The sequence below is a fragment of the Dinoponera quadriceps genome, unplaced genomic scaffold (assembly GCF_001313825.1).
Source record: "Dinoponera quadriceps isolate SergipeBrazil2010 unplaced genomic scaffold, ASM131382v1 scaffold3595, whole genome shotgun sequence".
Classification (NCBI taxonomy): Eukaryota; Metazoa; Arthropoda; class Insecta; order Hymenoptera; family Formicidae; genus Dinoponera; species Dinoponera quadriceps.
The window spans coordinates 312,076-323,906 of NW_014558075.1; the positions used below are offsets into that span (position 1 = coordinate 312,076).

Consider the following 11,831-nt stretch of genomic DNA (forward strand, 5'->3'; position numbering starts at 1 on the left):
ATGGTAATATACATAATTTTAGGCGCGCTGAATTTGCACACTGAAGAATGTACAAATAATAATGGAGAAATACAAAATATATATTTGTACATATACACTTTTCCCCCGAAATTTGTGTTATTAATTTTCAAACCGAGTTTATTTTTGACCACGATAATATATAAAAACTAGCAAGAGCCCTTTTTTATCGATCGATAAGTGGCATCGGGTGAATAATCTCCGCTTTTCCTCGCCATCGGGCTTCGTTTACGCATTCTTGTGTCAACGTACGAGAGTAACGATGGGGCCAATAGAGCGACTTTCCCCCTCCTAGATATGTATTGCCTTGCAAAACGTGCGATCGCCAGTATCGCACGCGCTTCGTGACGCGGTCGGTGGTTTCTGTATGTTCACTGCAGCTTCGAGACGCATGTGACTGTGAAATTTCCCCCGAAACCGGAACAAACTTGACAATGACGATGGAGAACATCGCGGTGTCGATTGGAGCGGACAAGCAGCACGTGGTGCCGCTGAGACAGGAGAAGGACCGTGCGGGCAACATCAAGGCCGGCGTGATCGATTTCGTGGCCGGCTCACTCGGTATGCGCCCGTCGTGAAATCACTTGCTCTTATTTACTAAGCCGTGTCGAGAGTGTCTGAAGATGGGTTACGGTGGTTACATTGGTCACGTGCTGCGCGCGGCTACTACGCGAAGCGGCTAATTCCTCCGCGCGATTGCACTCCTGACGTCTCGACGGTTGTAATACCCGAGAAAAATTACTATAAATGAATTTTGTCCATATACCCGGGAAAAAAGATCATATGTGAGATATGACTGTGTATAATCATATATATCTACAAAGGAAAAATACTGTTATTTATAAATTACACGCAAATACAATCGAAATAAATGCTTCTGGCTACTTGTGACTTCTGACAGCACATGATATCGATATTTAATTAAATGACAAAGCATCATTTTTTCCCATATAGATATATATAATCATATGTGTAACCACATATATGGACAAGATTCATATATAATTAGATATGTCCTGCATCTAAAAAATACTGTTATATCGGTGTAATTGAAGTAAACGCTTATGTTTATGGCTACCCATGATGTAGATTTGATTCAATCATAATATTCCTTCTTGCTTTTTATTTAAGTCAGTATTTTTATTTCATGTGGGCATTAATTATATGTATAGAAACAAATATACTATACCATATAGAAACAAAATTCATATATAAATCACACATGATTATATATAATTATATATAATGTTATATGATTATATATGATCTTTTTTTTCCCGCGATAAGACTTTAGTTTATCGTATATTAATAAAGCGATATCTTCGTGGTTGGAAGAATATAAAATCGGGGCGATGTTTCGAATAGCTTCCTATAGATTTACGAATATAAAAATGAAAAGTTTCAGAGCTTAAGATTGATCCGTACAAATATTATACAAATCATGTTATCAGCTAAGAAGAATGTGAAGATATATTTAAGACAGTTTTTAAATATAAAGACGAACTGTGAACAAGCTTTAACGTGAGGTAGCGCAAGCGGTCGAATTCACTAATAGTCTCGGGACGGAAAATAGAGGAACAGAATAATCACAGGCATTAAGCTTCCCTGAAAGAAAAATTACTTATATAATACTTATATAATATTTCAGTATTATAACGGAAATTTACATGATACCGATTTTTCATCTGGAACATATAATGTAGAAATTGTCACCGATGTGCCGCATAGTTTCAAAATTCCTTTCAAATTATCAAAGTTATGGTTACTCACATTCAGCGGACAGTAGCCCCTAAACGTTATCTTTCGTGATGTTATCTACGTAACGAACTGAAATAAAGTAAATTGAATCTCGGGCACGAGACCGCGCTCTTCTTACATTACCAAGTTTAAGAGAGGGAAGGAATACGTACCGTCATTAAAAAAAAAATATACAGTTCGTGACAATTTGTTCTTCGCGTCGAGGCCAACAACAATTAAAATTAATGATCAATTTTCTCACCTTCTGGTTGTTTTCCTCCTCGACAGAGAGAGGGCAATTAACTGTTATCTAAGATTTTTTTTGTTTTGCTTTCGCATAGAGCTGAAAAAACGGAATGAGGAAAATCTTTCGCTCGCGGAGTACTTTCAAAGTGTTATCTGAATCATTCTAAGCTCGCTTCCAAACACGCTCTTACAGATAATTACTTGACATGGCAATTTCCTAGAAGAATTTATCAAGATGCCCATCCGTCTTATAACACATCGTCGTTAGATAAGAATTATTTACTTTTATATTGAACTGTGCAGAGGGATAAAATTAAAAAAAAAAACTCGTATATATCGTCGTTTTTTACCTTCATCGACTCGCATAATTTCTTAATGCACAAAGACTTACGCTAAGTTTGTTGAGGTGGAATTTCAAATAATGAAAATAAAATACAGTCCCTGGCCGTATTATTAAGCGCACTTTGATTTTTTAATAGAATATGGATTAAAAGGGGAAGAAAGGCTACTAATTTTATACTTACTCGATTAGAATAATTTTCGGTGTCAGTCAGCACTTTTATCTCTGCAACCTTCTGAGATGTCAAATCACTCATTTCACTCGTTTTGTAAACAATATTAATATTCTTCACGCAAAAATTTAGTTTTTCTGTTAGTAAGCAAGGAATTTGAAGTTTCAAGTTGCAAATAAACAAAAATAAAATAAAACTTCAATTGACACACATTCAAAACACGTCTGGTTCTCGTTATTATCAACAATGCAACTAGCGCGGATTCATACTTGTTCAAGGTAATTCATTGTAACAGCCAAATGAAATGACGTCGTAAAAAATATCTTTTATAAAATAACGGTTCTTTAACATAATTGGATCGACGGATGAGCCGTATTATAAAGTTGATCCTCGGATGCCGATGAATTGTAAGAAATTAAAGTACGTCTAATAATATGACCAGGAACTGTATATAAAAGTTCTCTTTTGATTTCCGGTCAAAATGCTCGTGCACGATAACGTTTTTGAAAGAGCATAGACTTTGTCTTGTCGGTCTGAGAGATCCGAGAAATATTAAGAAAAATGAAGGAGCTCCTCTCAACGAGAGATCTCTACCCAACAGGCGGCGTAGCCCTCGTTTACGTGGGTCAACCGTTGGACACGGTCAAAGTGAAGATGCAGACGTTCCCCACGATGTACAAGGGCATGGTGAATTGTTTCCTGCAAACGCTAAGGTCAGACGGCATCGCGAGGGGTCTCTACGCCGGCACTATCCCGGCTGTGGTTGCCAACGTCGCCGAGAACTCCGTGCTATTCGCCGCATACGGCGGATGCCAGAAAGCGATCGCTCATCTAACAGGTATATACACTTCCCTCCGAATCGAGATCTGCAACGGTACAATTCATTTGCGACTTTACGTAGAACAGTCAGACTCTAACTTATACAGAGCGTTCCGAAAAAATTACCTCTTTCAATACTTTAATAACGTAAATTTAATACCTTAATTTTGAAGCTCAGTTGGAGTCGAAAATTACCTTAACACTTTGAAGCCTAGGCCTTAAAGATGATTTATTAATGGGATCCTGAACAATTTTAATGTCTATTAAAAAAATTTTCATTGTTGATGCATATTGTTGTAACTTAGCAACCAATATATCAATTTTAAGTGTGAACAAAGCACTTTAAAAACAGTAGGAACGTATGGAATGGCAGTTGTCTGCACGCTATACTCGGGCTTAGGACAAAGAGTGTTAAAAAATGTCGAGATCATCATTCGTCGCAATTTTCCAACTTTTAATATCACATATCTTTGTAACTAATCGTTCGGTTAAAATAAGAATTTTGTTTAAATATATTCCACCTGAAATTAACGAAAAGGTGAATTGTTATTAATTTGGTTTTCTGAAGCTTGCGGAAAGATCATCCGAACGACACATATCATCTCAAACACGTCTTTTAGACGTCTTATTGTTTAAGAAATGTCTTTACGATGTTTTACGACGTCTTAATGTTATCCAGGCGTCTTCTTCATCGTCTTGTAACTTGAAAGACGATCGACAATGACAATGATGAATGACAATATTCGCAATATTCTTTTGTTAAGATATTCAACTAAGCTTCAGAATATCATTCAAGTATCGTATGATGGTCTTGAAACGCTCTGTATAGGAAATAACCATTTGAAGCAAAATTGCTACTTACTCAAAGTAGATAACGCACACGACAAATTGTAAGACCGTTATCTCAAACTTATGCTTAATCTTTGCTCCTTCGTACAGAAGTCCAACGTAACACGTAAAAATGACGTAACTTGAGTAATGCAGTGTAATGATATCAAGCCCTTTCTTACGTTACTTCTTTTCTATCGATACAGGTGCGCAGAGCGTGAAAGAGCTGAGCTCCATCAGCAATGCCTGGGCCGGCTTCTTCGCCGCGTTCTTCTCCTCGTTAACGCTGTGCCCGACCGAGCTGATCAAGTGCAAGCTGCAGGCGATGAAGGAGGTAGAAGAGACGCAGACAGCCAGCAAAGCCAGGGTGAATAGCGCGTTGCCGACGTGACTTCTAAACGCGCAAAATGGTTAATTGTGTTTTTGAGTGACCAGACGTCGTTATTCCTTCAGAGGCACGTAGGACCGTGGATTTTGACGAGGCAGATTCTTAGGGAGCAAGGTGTAAGAGGCCTGTTTACAGGTCTCTCGTCGACGATAGTTCGCGAGATGCCCGGTTACTTCTTCTTCTTCGGCGGCTACGAGGGCACGCGGGAGTTGTTAGCAACAGCTGGTCAAAGCAGGGACGACATTGGTTGGCAGAAAACGATGGTAGCCGGAGCGGTTGGCGGCACAGTGCTCTGGCTGGTGATATTCCCCGCCGATGTGGTGAAGAGTAGAATACAGGTTCGTTCTTGGCGACACGAAGGATGTTGTGGGAGGCCGGGTCACGTCTAGACGTTTTGTTTATTGTATTAATTGTGACAGAAATAGCGAAAAAAGAATTGTCGCAAATGTTCTTTTTAGGGTATAGATATATCCTCTTTTTAAATTCAAATTTTTTAATATCTGAATTTCATATTTTAAATATATCGGAACTTCTATATCCGATATTTTAAATATCTGAACTTCTATATATATATGTTAAATATCTGAATTTATATATCAAATATTTTAAATATTTTAACTTATATATCTAATATTTTTAATATTTGAATTTTTATATATCTGATATAAAAATTCTAAGTTTGTTAAATTCTCTAAATTATAAAACTCTAAAAAATGCTAAATTTAGATATTTTAAAATGTAAGTATATTCTAAAAGCATTCTGTTTCCTCACAATAAATATACAAACAAAACCAATATAGTCCAATATATAATTTGACTCAGTCTCCCTTATAACGCCATTACCATTACGAGTTACTTTTTTTCAGTAATGACTTGATAACGGTGTTATTTTTTTGCTAGTAATGATGACGCAATTACATTTTTTTTTTTTACGACGATAACGTTAATTTTTTTCCAAAATGACCGGTTTGTTTGGTCAGCCTGTTATGCGATATCGGAAAATTTGTAATAAGAAGTGTCAACGCATTATATTTGAAGAGCGTAGCATACAAAGATCTTTAACTCCTAATGAGATATCTTCTTTCCAGGTGAAAAATCTGAAGACACCCGCGTGGATAGTCTTCAAAGACATCGTGAAGCGAGAAGGTGTTGGCGCGCTGTACAACGGATTGATGCCGACTTTGATACGAACGGTACCAGCGACCGCTACATTGTTCGTCACTGTCGAATACACAAAAAAACTCATGTACAATTATTTCTGAGATCGACCTAGACATTGGATTTCCCCAGTGAACCTGATGTGTTTTACCTGATGTAACCAAAAAATGTTCTCTAGAAATTCGAATAAAATATGTGGCATAAAATTGTTATGCCTACTACATACGAAAGAACAATGTTCGACGTAACCAATCCAAGGACAAGTAGGATAAAAATTTGCCACAAAATTAATGAAAAGTATGCAAATAGAAGCATATGAATAGGAAAATTTTAACATATTACTTTCTTCTATTTAACGTAATTCTTTAAACGCACATACGCAAAATATAGTAATATTGTATGATAATATAATATATCAACTTATTTCCTGATGTATAATTATATTTTAAAATATCAGAGTATATGTATTGATATTATTATATCTACACAATATTAATATATTATTATCCACACACGCAATATTTTTTGTAAATATATTTTAAAACGCATACAAAGTATGCGATAAAAAATATAACTATCTCTCTTGATTACATTTATGCATTTATATGTATATGAGCTAAGGGAAAATCATACCAAAAATCATTATAAGTTTCTCTCTTGAGATAAACTTTTATGAACAGATTTGATTTATATGATTAGAAAACAAATTATGATAATTTATGTACATTTTATATTATATTGTCACTACCTGATTTATTCTGGTGCGTCATTTTGAAATAAAAGCTGTCTTATGTAATTATACCTTTCCTCCTGCGTTTCACATTTCTCCCACTCGACGTGCGATACCTATGAAACAATTTAAACATACTTATTCTCGTTACTCTGCCATCTCCGTTATCCTAAATAATATATTTTACTATGCTACTTTTTTTTTTAATTTTCTTAACTTGATGTTAACGTAAATCCTAATAGTAGATATCACTAGATATTATCTATTATTTTATTTGTATTATATATCATCTTATAGATAGCATATTATGCGATTTTTCAGAGAGAATCTCTCTTAAGCTATATAATGAAAAATAATCCACAATAACAGAATCGAACTTCAATTTGAGACTCATGTGAATCCAGACGAAGCCAATATTTGCACGCTATTATTCTTGGCACAATCGAAACGCCTAATGTTGACTCTTATAAAGACTCACCAAGATTGGGGTATATCCTATTTTGGCCAGCTGCCTTATCCTTGCAGCCAGGAGTCCGATGGGCAACCTAGTCACAGTTTCGTTTGTGTGCTTTATCAGAACACCTTGGTATCCCATAATGAGCACGATCCATCTAATATTCTTTCGATCTTCCTCGCTTATCCGCTTAATTTCTCCCGGCTCGAATTTGGACATATAGTCCTTGATAGATACAAGTCGATTCTGTTCGTCCAGGGCGAAGGTGATGTCCCGTGTCATGAAGTGTGGTAACAGCTGATCGACTAATATGTCCGACGTATTGTTGAACATCTCCTGTTAAAGAGTATCCCATGAGAATACCCTGGTAATGAAAACTAATCTCTAAACGGCGATGAGAGATCGTTACACAGCGATATATGCGTACCTGACACGTTTGCAGCACGTGTGTGAGAAGTATATTCGCCCGACTCGACTCCGCGGATTTGAAATTCAGAAAATATCTCTGCAAGACAATAGAACTTGTCGTTACGTATCATTTTAGCGATCTGTGAGGTGTACAACAAGTAACACATATGGCAATACTCGTATCTTACTTATTGAAAAACATCGCCCAGAACATCGATAATGCAAATTGACGAGAAAAATGTAGACTTCGAATTAGTCTCGATGTACATGAGATCACGTCGTCTACTGTTACAATTATTCAATGAACGAGACAAATCGACAACTCGTAGGAATCTGTTTTCCTTTAAGTACGATGTGTCTCACCTTAACGAGTGTCATTTATGGACTTCTTCAGTTATCACAAACGATATTTCTTTCAATAATTCAAGATACCGAAAACCGTCATCAACACAAAGTACAAAATATCTCTATCGACTGTTATTGTGAGGGATAGAATTGTTAACATACTTTGAACAGGTAATCGCGCAATGGTTCTCGAAGAAACGGCCCACTATACTCGGGTACTTCCACTTGAAGACTGTAATCCAATACCATGTATCCCTGCGAGACGAGATAGTACTTTCCAGTGGTCATGTTGTGTATGAATTGAGACGCCATGACGCGTTCGATCAAATCCGTGGGATATAGATTCACGTACGACAAAAATATTAACAGGCGCGAGATCACGTATGGAAACCTATCACAGGGAAAAGCAAATATTTCATACTCTCTTCAAGATGCATTGGGTCAACCTGAAAATTCAACTCGATTTTCCGCCTTCTTCGACGAAATGAATCGGCCAACTTCTGCGGTAGAACAATATCAAGAATATTGTTCTACCGCAGAAGCTAGCCGATTCGCAACGTATCAACGAAGAAAAATCACAGATTGATATTCATGGTCCGTTCTTATATTTAAGACCGTCTTAAGTTAATCTTCAGATATTGTTCGAATCCTTTCATTGGTTCACGGAACATCTGAAGATAAACTTAAGACGATCTTAAATACAGGATATTACATGACATTCCATTAAAGCAAGATTGTCCACAATCTTGCTTTAAGACGTAAATAATAAACAAATTGAGCAACCACGATCGTTCGTTAGAAGAATAATCAATTTGCTTACTCTCACGTCTTACAACAACGTTGTAGTCAAGGGGTTAGCCATCCACAAGGGGGTCTACAATCTTGCTTTAAGACATATGTAGTGAGCAAATTGACTAATTATAATTATTTATTATAAGAATAATCAACTATAATTGGTCAATTTGCTTATGTCTAAAAAGCAAGGCTGTAAACCACGGCATATAAACTAAGAAGTCTGTTTCTGATATAAATTGAAGTAGAAAATGTTCTATAAACATGGGCCCACTTTGGAATGGTTATCCATCTATAAGTGTTTAAAATTTATAAATATATGATAGCACAATTTTTTGGGACATTTTTCATTAAAAATGAAAAATAAAGAAGAAAACATAAAGATTGCATAAATTGTTCAAATTCCTTCGGTATTAATACAGTAAAATGCGATATAAAATAGATAGAGTAGCCGTACGAAGAATATTATGATTATTATTTATTTATTCACCGCGTCATCAATACGCTGTAATAATTCAGTTCGAATATTAACCCATTAGCTGCCACGATCCCCATTTGGGGCTCAAAACAAAACATAATTTGAATATAATTATACTGTTACACAACTTTTTGTACATATATATAATTTATCCGGCCAAAAATTAAAAAAAAAAAATTTGGCAGTTAATGGGTCAACCTTCCTTTCCTATATTAAATTTTGAATCCTCATTTTTCTCTTTTTCCATTTTTAATAAAAATAATGCTCTACGTTTAATAAAATCAACGTTCACTGAAAATTGTGCCATCATTTATAAATTTTAATTTTAAATACTTGTATACAAATGACCGTTTCGAATTGGACCTATTTTTACAGAATATTTTCAATTTATATCAATACTTCAATTTATATCAGAAACATCAGAAATTCCTCAAGTTTATGAGGTATATCATATAACACCGTATATAAGAATATATAAGAACGGGCCATGAATACTGACCATAAACAACGATTACTTGATTGAAAAATAATCAGTCTTCATCGATAAAATCGCGTTTTATTCGAAAAATTGAATCGAACTTTTTGACTGACTGAACAATTGCGAAAAAGACGTTGATAGAGAAGTCTTATTGTAGAATAACGCTTACTGCTGTATTTCTTGTGCTCTACTCGTGTACCACGCGGCCCGCAGCTCCTGGATCACGTTGTGATAGACGCTTTTGTTCGGATCGACGTTGAAGCAGGTGAGATAAAAGATGAGTCTCTCAAAGTCTTTGATTCTTGCGGTCGTCAACTCGTTGTTCAATCTGGAATTACCACGGTCATACATATCGATTCGACATCTCCGATTCACCGTCCTATCGCAGTAAGATATACCTTTTGATTATCGTATTTATCAACTCTTCGTGGTACAGCGAAACCCTCGTACTCGCGTGCGCGATATGATTCAGGGTCATCAGCGTCAAGCGAGACTCGATCGGCACTATAGCGTCTATCAACTCTTTAAGCTTGTTGATTTCCGTAAGTTGCATGCTGTACCTGGAAACAAAATGTTAAACTAGAGCCATAAAAGCATAAAAAGGGCACAATTTCAAGGGAAATAATTCAATTTTGCAATATCCACATATTAATTGTTGATTATTATTTCACATAACCAAGTGGCAATTAAAACGTAATAATTTATTATTTTTAACAAAGGATAAAAAATTCTTAGATTCTTTTAGATTTGCTAATCGCAATCTGCAAACCTTTAAAATTCTTATTTGTACAGTTAAACTGTATCAACTTACCAAAACCCAAGTTAGCTAGCTTATATTTTCAAAAATGATAATTTGATTCTAAGAGAAGTATTTTTTAAATATGGGCCTACAATAATAAAGATTTGATCTCTTTTATTACCTCCTTTATATATCTCTTTTATTATCTTTAATTTTATTAAAATATTTCGATTTCAAAGATCCCGACAAAATCATAATGATTAAAAATCCCAGGGTTGCCACAAAAAATGAATTTTGAAGTTTCCCGACTTTCCATATTTCCCAGACAACGGTGGAAAAAACGGCGGATACCCACAGACTTCATCTTACCGTATCAACTTGGCGATTGCTCCGATACTAACAGTGTCCGTATAATTTAATTCAGCGATGGTTCTTGTCATAAGGCGGCTCAAGAGCCAATGGCTCTTGATCTTCGTGCCAGTCTTGAAAAAGCCCAACGCCGCCACACCAACCTCGTTGATAGTCAATTCGTCGAAGCATTGCTCCAAGTGATACTCCAGTTCATACATGTTAATAGGTAGCTTCCGACACACGTTCAGGAAGAACAACACCTGGATTAGATGATGAGGAGCCAGCTTTTGGGGTTTATTACCTAATTTCCTTATGGCATACCAGATATACTCAGATTTGTAAGAATGTGCCATCTCGTAAAACGTGTCGCAGAGCGCGAGCATGTTGTTGACGGACAGGTTCATGAAACGCTTGACGCACTCTAAGTTTAGCTGCTTATAGAATTGCTGACAGAAGGGCTCCTTGATTAGGTACTGACAGAACGGCACCAAGTATCGCGTCAACGTGATCAAGTCTTGATCGTTCAGCTTCTGATGGTTGTTATGCATCGCGACGAAGGCGTTCTTGTACAAGTGCTCGTCTATTCTCTCATCATTGTAGCTGATGTTGTAGCTGAGCTTCTTCACGGCAGACAATAGCTCATTGCCGATCTTCTGACTCCAGTCCTGCTCCAACAGTTCCTTGGCCTTCTCGTTGCTGACTTCGGCATGCGCCGTGTTCCGCAGCATCATGCTCTTGGCGTACTTGTACGAGTTCAGGAAGAGTCTATGAGCATAATCGTTCTCCCCCATGATCTCCGACTTGCTGACCGTCTCGTGACGGTCATCCGGCTCGACGCCCTGCGTGGAAGACTGTACCAAGTGTAACCTCCTGCAGCTCAACGACGCGACTAACCACTGCGGATGTTCGCGCCTATTGGATAGCCTTAACAGCGTCGAGTACGAACACCGCAGCCGACTCAGCTTCTGGGTAAACACGCTCATCGTGGCGAGCGACCGGGGACTATTCCTCGGAAATGAAACCACCTTTCTCTTACGGAAACCTCGTCCGGTCGATCAACGTCGGACACGAATTTCCATGAAATTCTCTTCAAAAGTTTGAGGTTAGGACTTATCGCGCGACCTCTCTCTCTCTCTCTTTCTCAATAATAGTTCCAGGAATTCCGCAAGGTGGCGGCACGACCGCGACCACAAAACGGGTAATAGTCGAACGATGAATCGATTTATCGTTCGAGTCAGATCGATTATCTGTCTTATTGTGTTTTTTTATCTGGGTTCCCTCGCAGCTACTTTAACTAGCTTAGTTTGGTTTCATTCAGTACTTAGCTTAACTCGCTTTAGTTTAGTTAGT

At 37.0% G+C, this 11,831-nt stretch overlaps 2 protein-coding genes across 3 annotated transcripts; one reads left to right on the plus strand and one right to left on the minus strand.

The window, feature by feature from the left end:
• Positions 1-258: 258 nt before the first annotated feature.
• Positions 259-6,157, plus strand: LOC106749628 (mitochondrial ornithine transporter 1). 2 transcript variants are annotated; one of them, XM_014629283.1, is made up of 5 exons: positions 259-579; positions 3,115-3,351; positions 4,367-4,527; positions 4,614-4,886; positions 5,637-6,157. In XM_014629283.1, the coding sequence occupies exons 1-5, from the start codon at positions 453-455 to the stop codon at positions 5,808-5,810; spliced, it is 972 nt and encodes a 323-aa protein (XP_014484769.1). In that variant the 5' UTR covers positions 259-452; the 3' UTR covers positions 5,811-6,157. The 2 variants fall into 2 exon arrangements, with proteins under 2 accessions (XP_014484769.1, XP_014484770.1); XM_014629284.1 differs by lacking the exon at positions 259-579 and adding an exon at positions 636-736.
• Positions 5,558-11,624, minus strand: LOC106749627. The gene is made up of 8 exons (XM_014629282.1): positions 10,500-11,624; positions 9,790-9,951; positions 9,561-9,719; positions 7,806-8,034; positions 7,318-7,395; positions 6,915-7,226; positions 6,455-6,552; positions 5,558-5,769 (listed from the first exon to the last, which is right to left on the minus strand). The coding sequence occupies exons 1-7, from the start codon at positions 11,462-11,464 to the stop codon at positions 6,460-6,462; spliced, it is 1,998 nt and encodes a 665-aa protein (XP_014484768.1). The 5' UTR covers positions 11,465-11,624; the 3' UTR covers positions 5,558-5,769; positions 6,455-6,459.
• Positions 11,625-11,831: the final 207 nt, after the last annotated feature.

Excerpts from the sequence above, each read along its gene's own strand:
- LOC106749628 (XM_014629283.1), top strand. The coding sequence starts at position 453 with ATGACGATGGAGAACATCGCGGTGTCGATTGGAGCGGACAAGCAGCAC. Across the intron at positions 3,352-4,366 it reads AGCGATCGCTCATCTAACAG|GTGCGCAGAGCGTGAAAGAG; the intron begins GTATATACACTT and ends CTATCGATACAG. Across the intron at positions 4,887-5,636 it reads TGGTGAAGAGTAGAATACAG|GTGAAAAATCTGAAGACACC; the intron begins GTTCGTTCTTGG and ends TCTTCTTTCCAG.
- LOC106749627 (XM_014629282.1), bottom strand. The coding sequence starts at position 11,464 with ATGAGCGTGTTTACCCAGAAGCTGAGTCGGCTGCGGTGTTCGTACTCG. Across the intron at positions 9,952-10,499 it reads GCAATCGCCAAGTTGATACG|GTACAGCATGCAACTTACGG; the intron begins GTAAGATGAAGT and ends TTTTGTTTCCAG. Across the intron at positions 6,553-6,914 it reads TAGGATATACCCCAATCTTG|GTATCGCACGTCGAGTGGGA; the intron begins GTGAGTCTTTAT and ends ATTGTTTCATAG.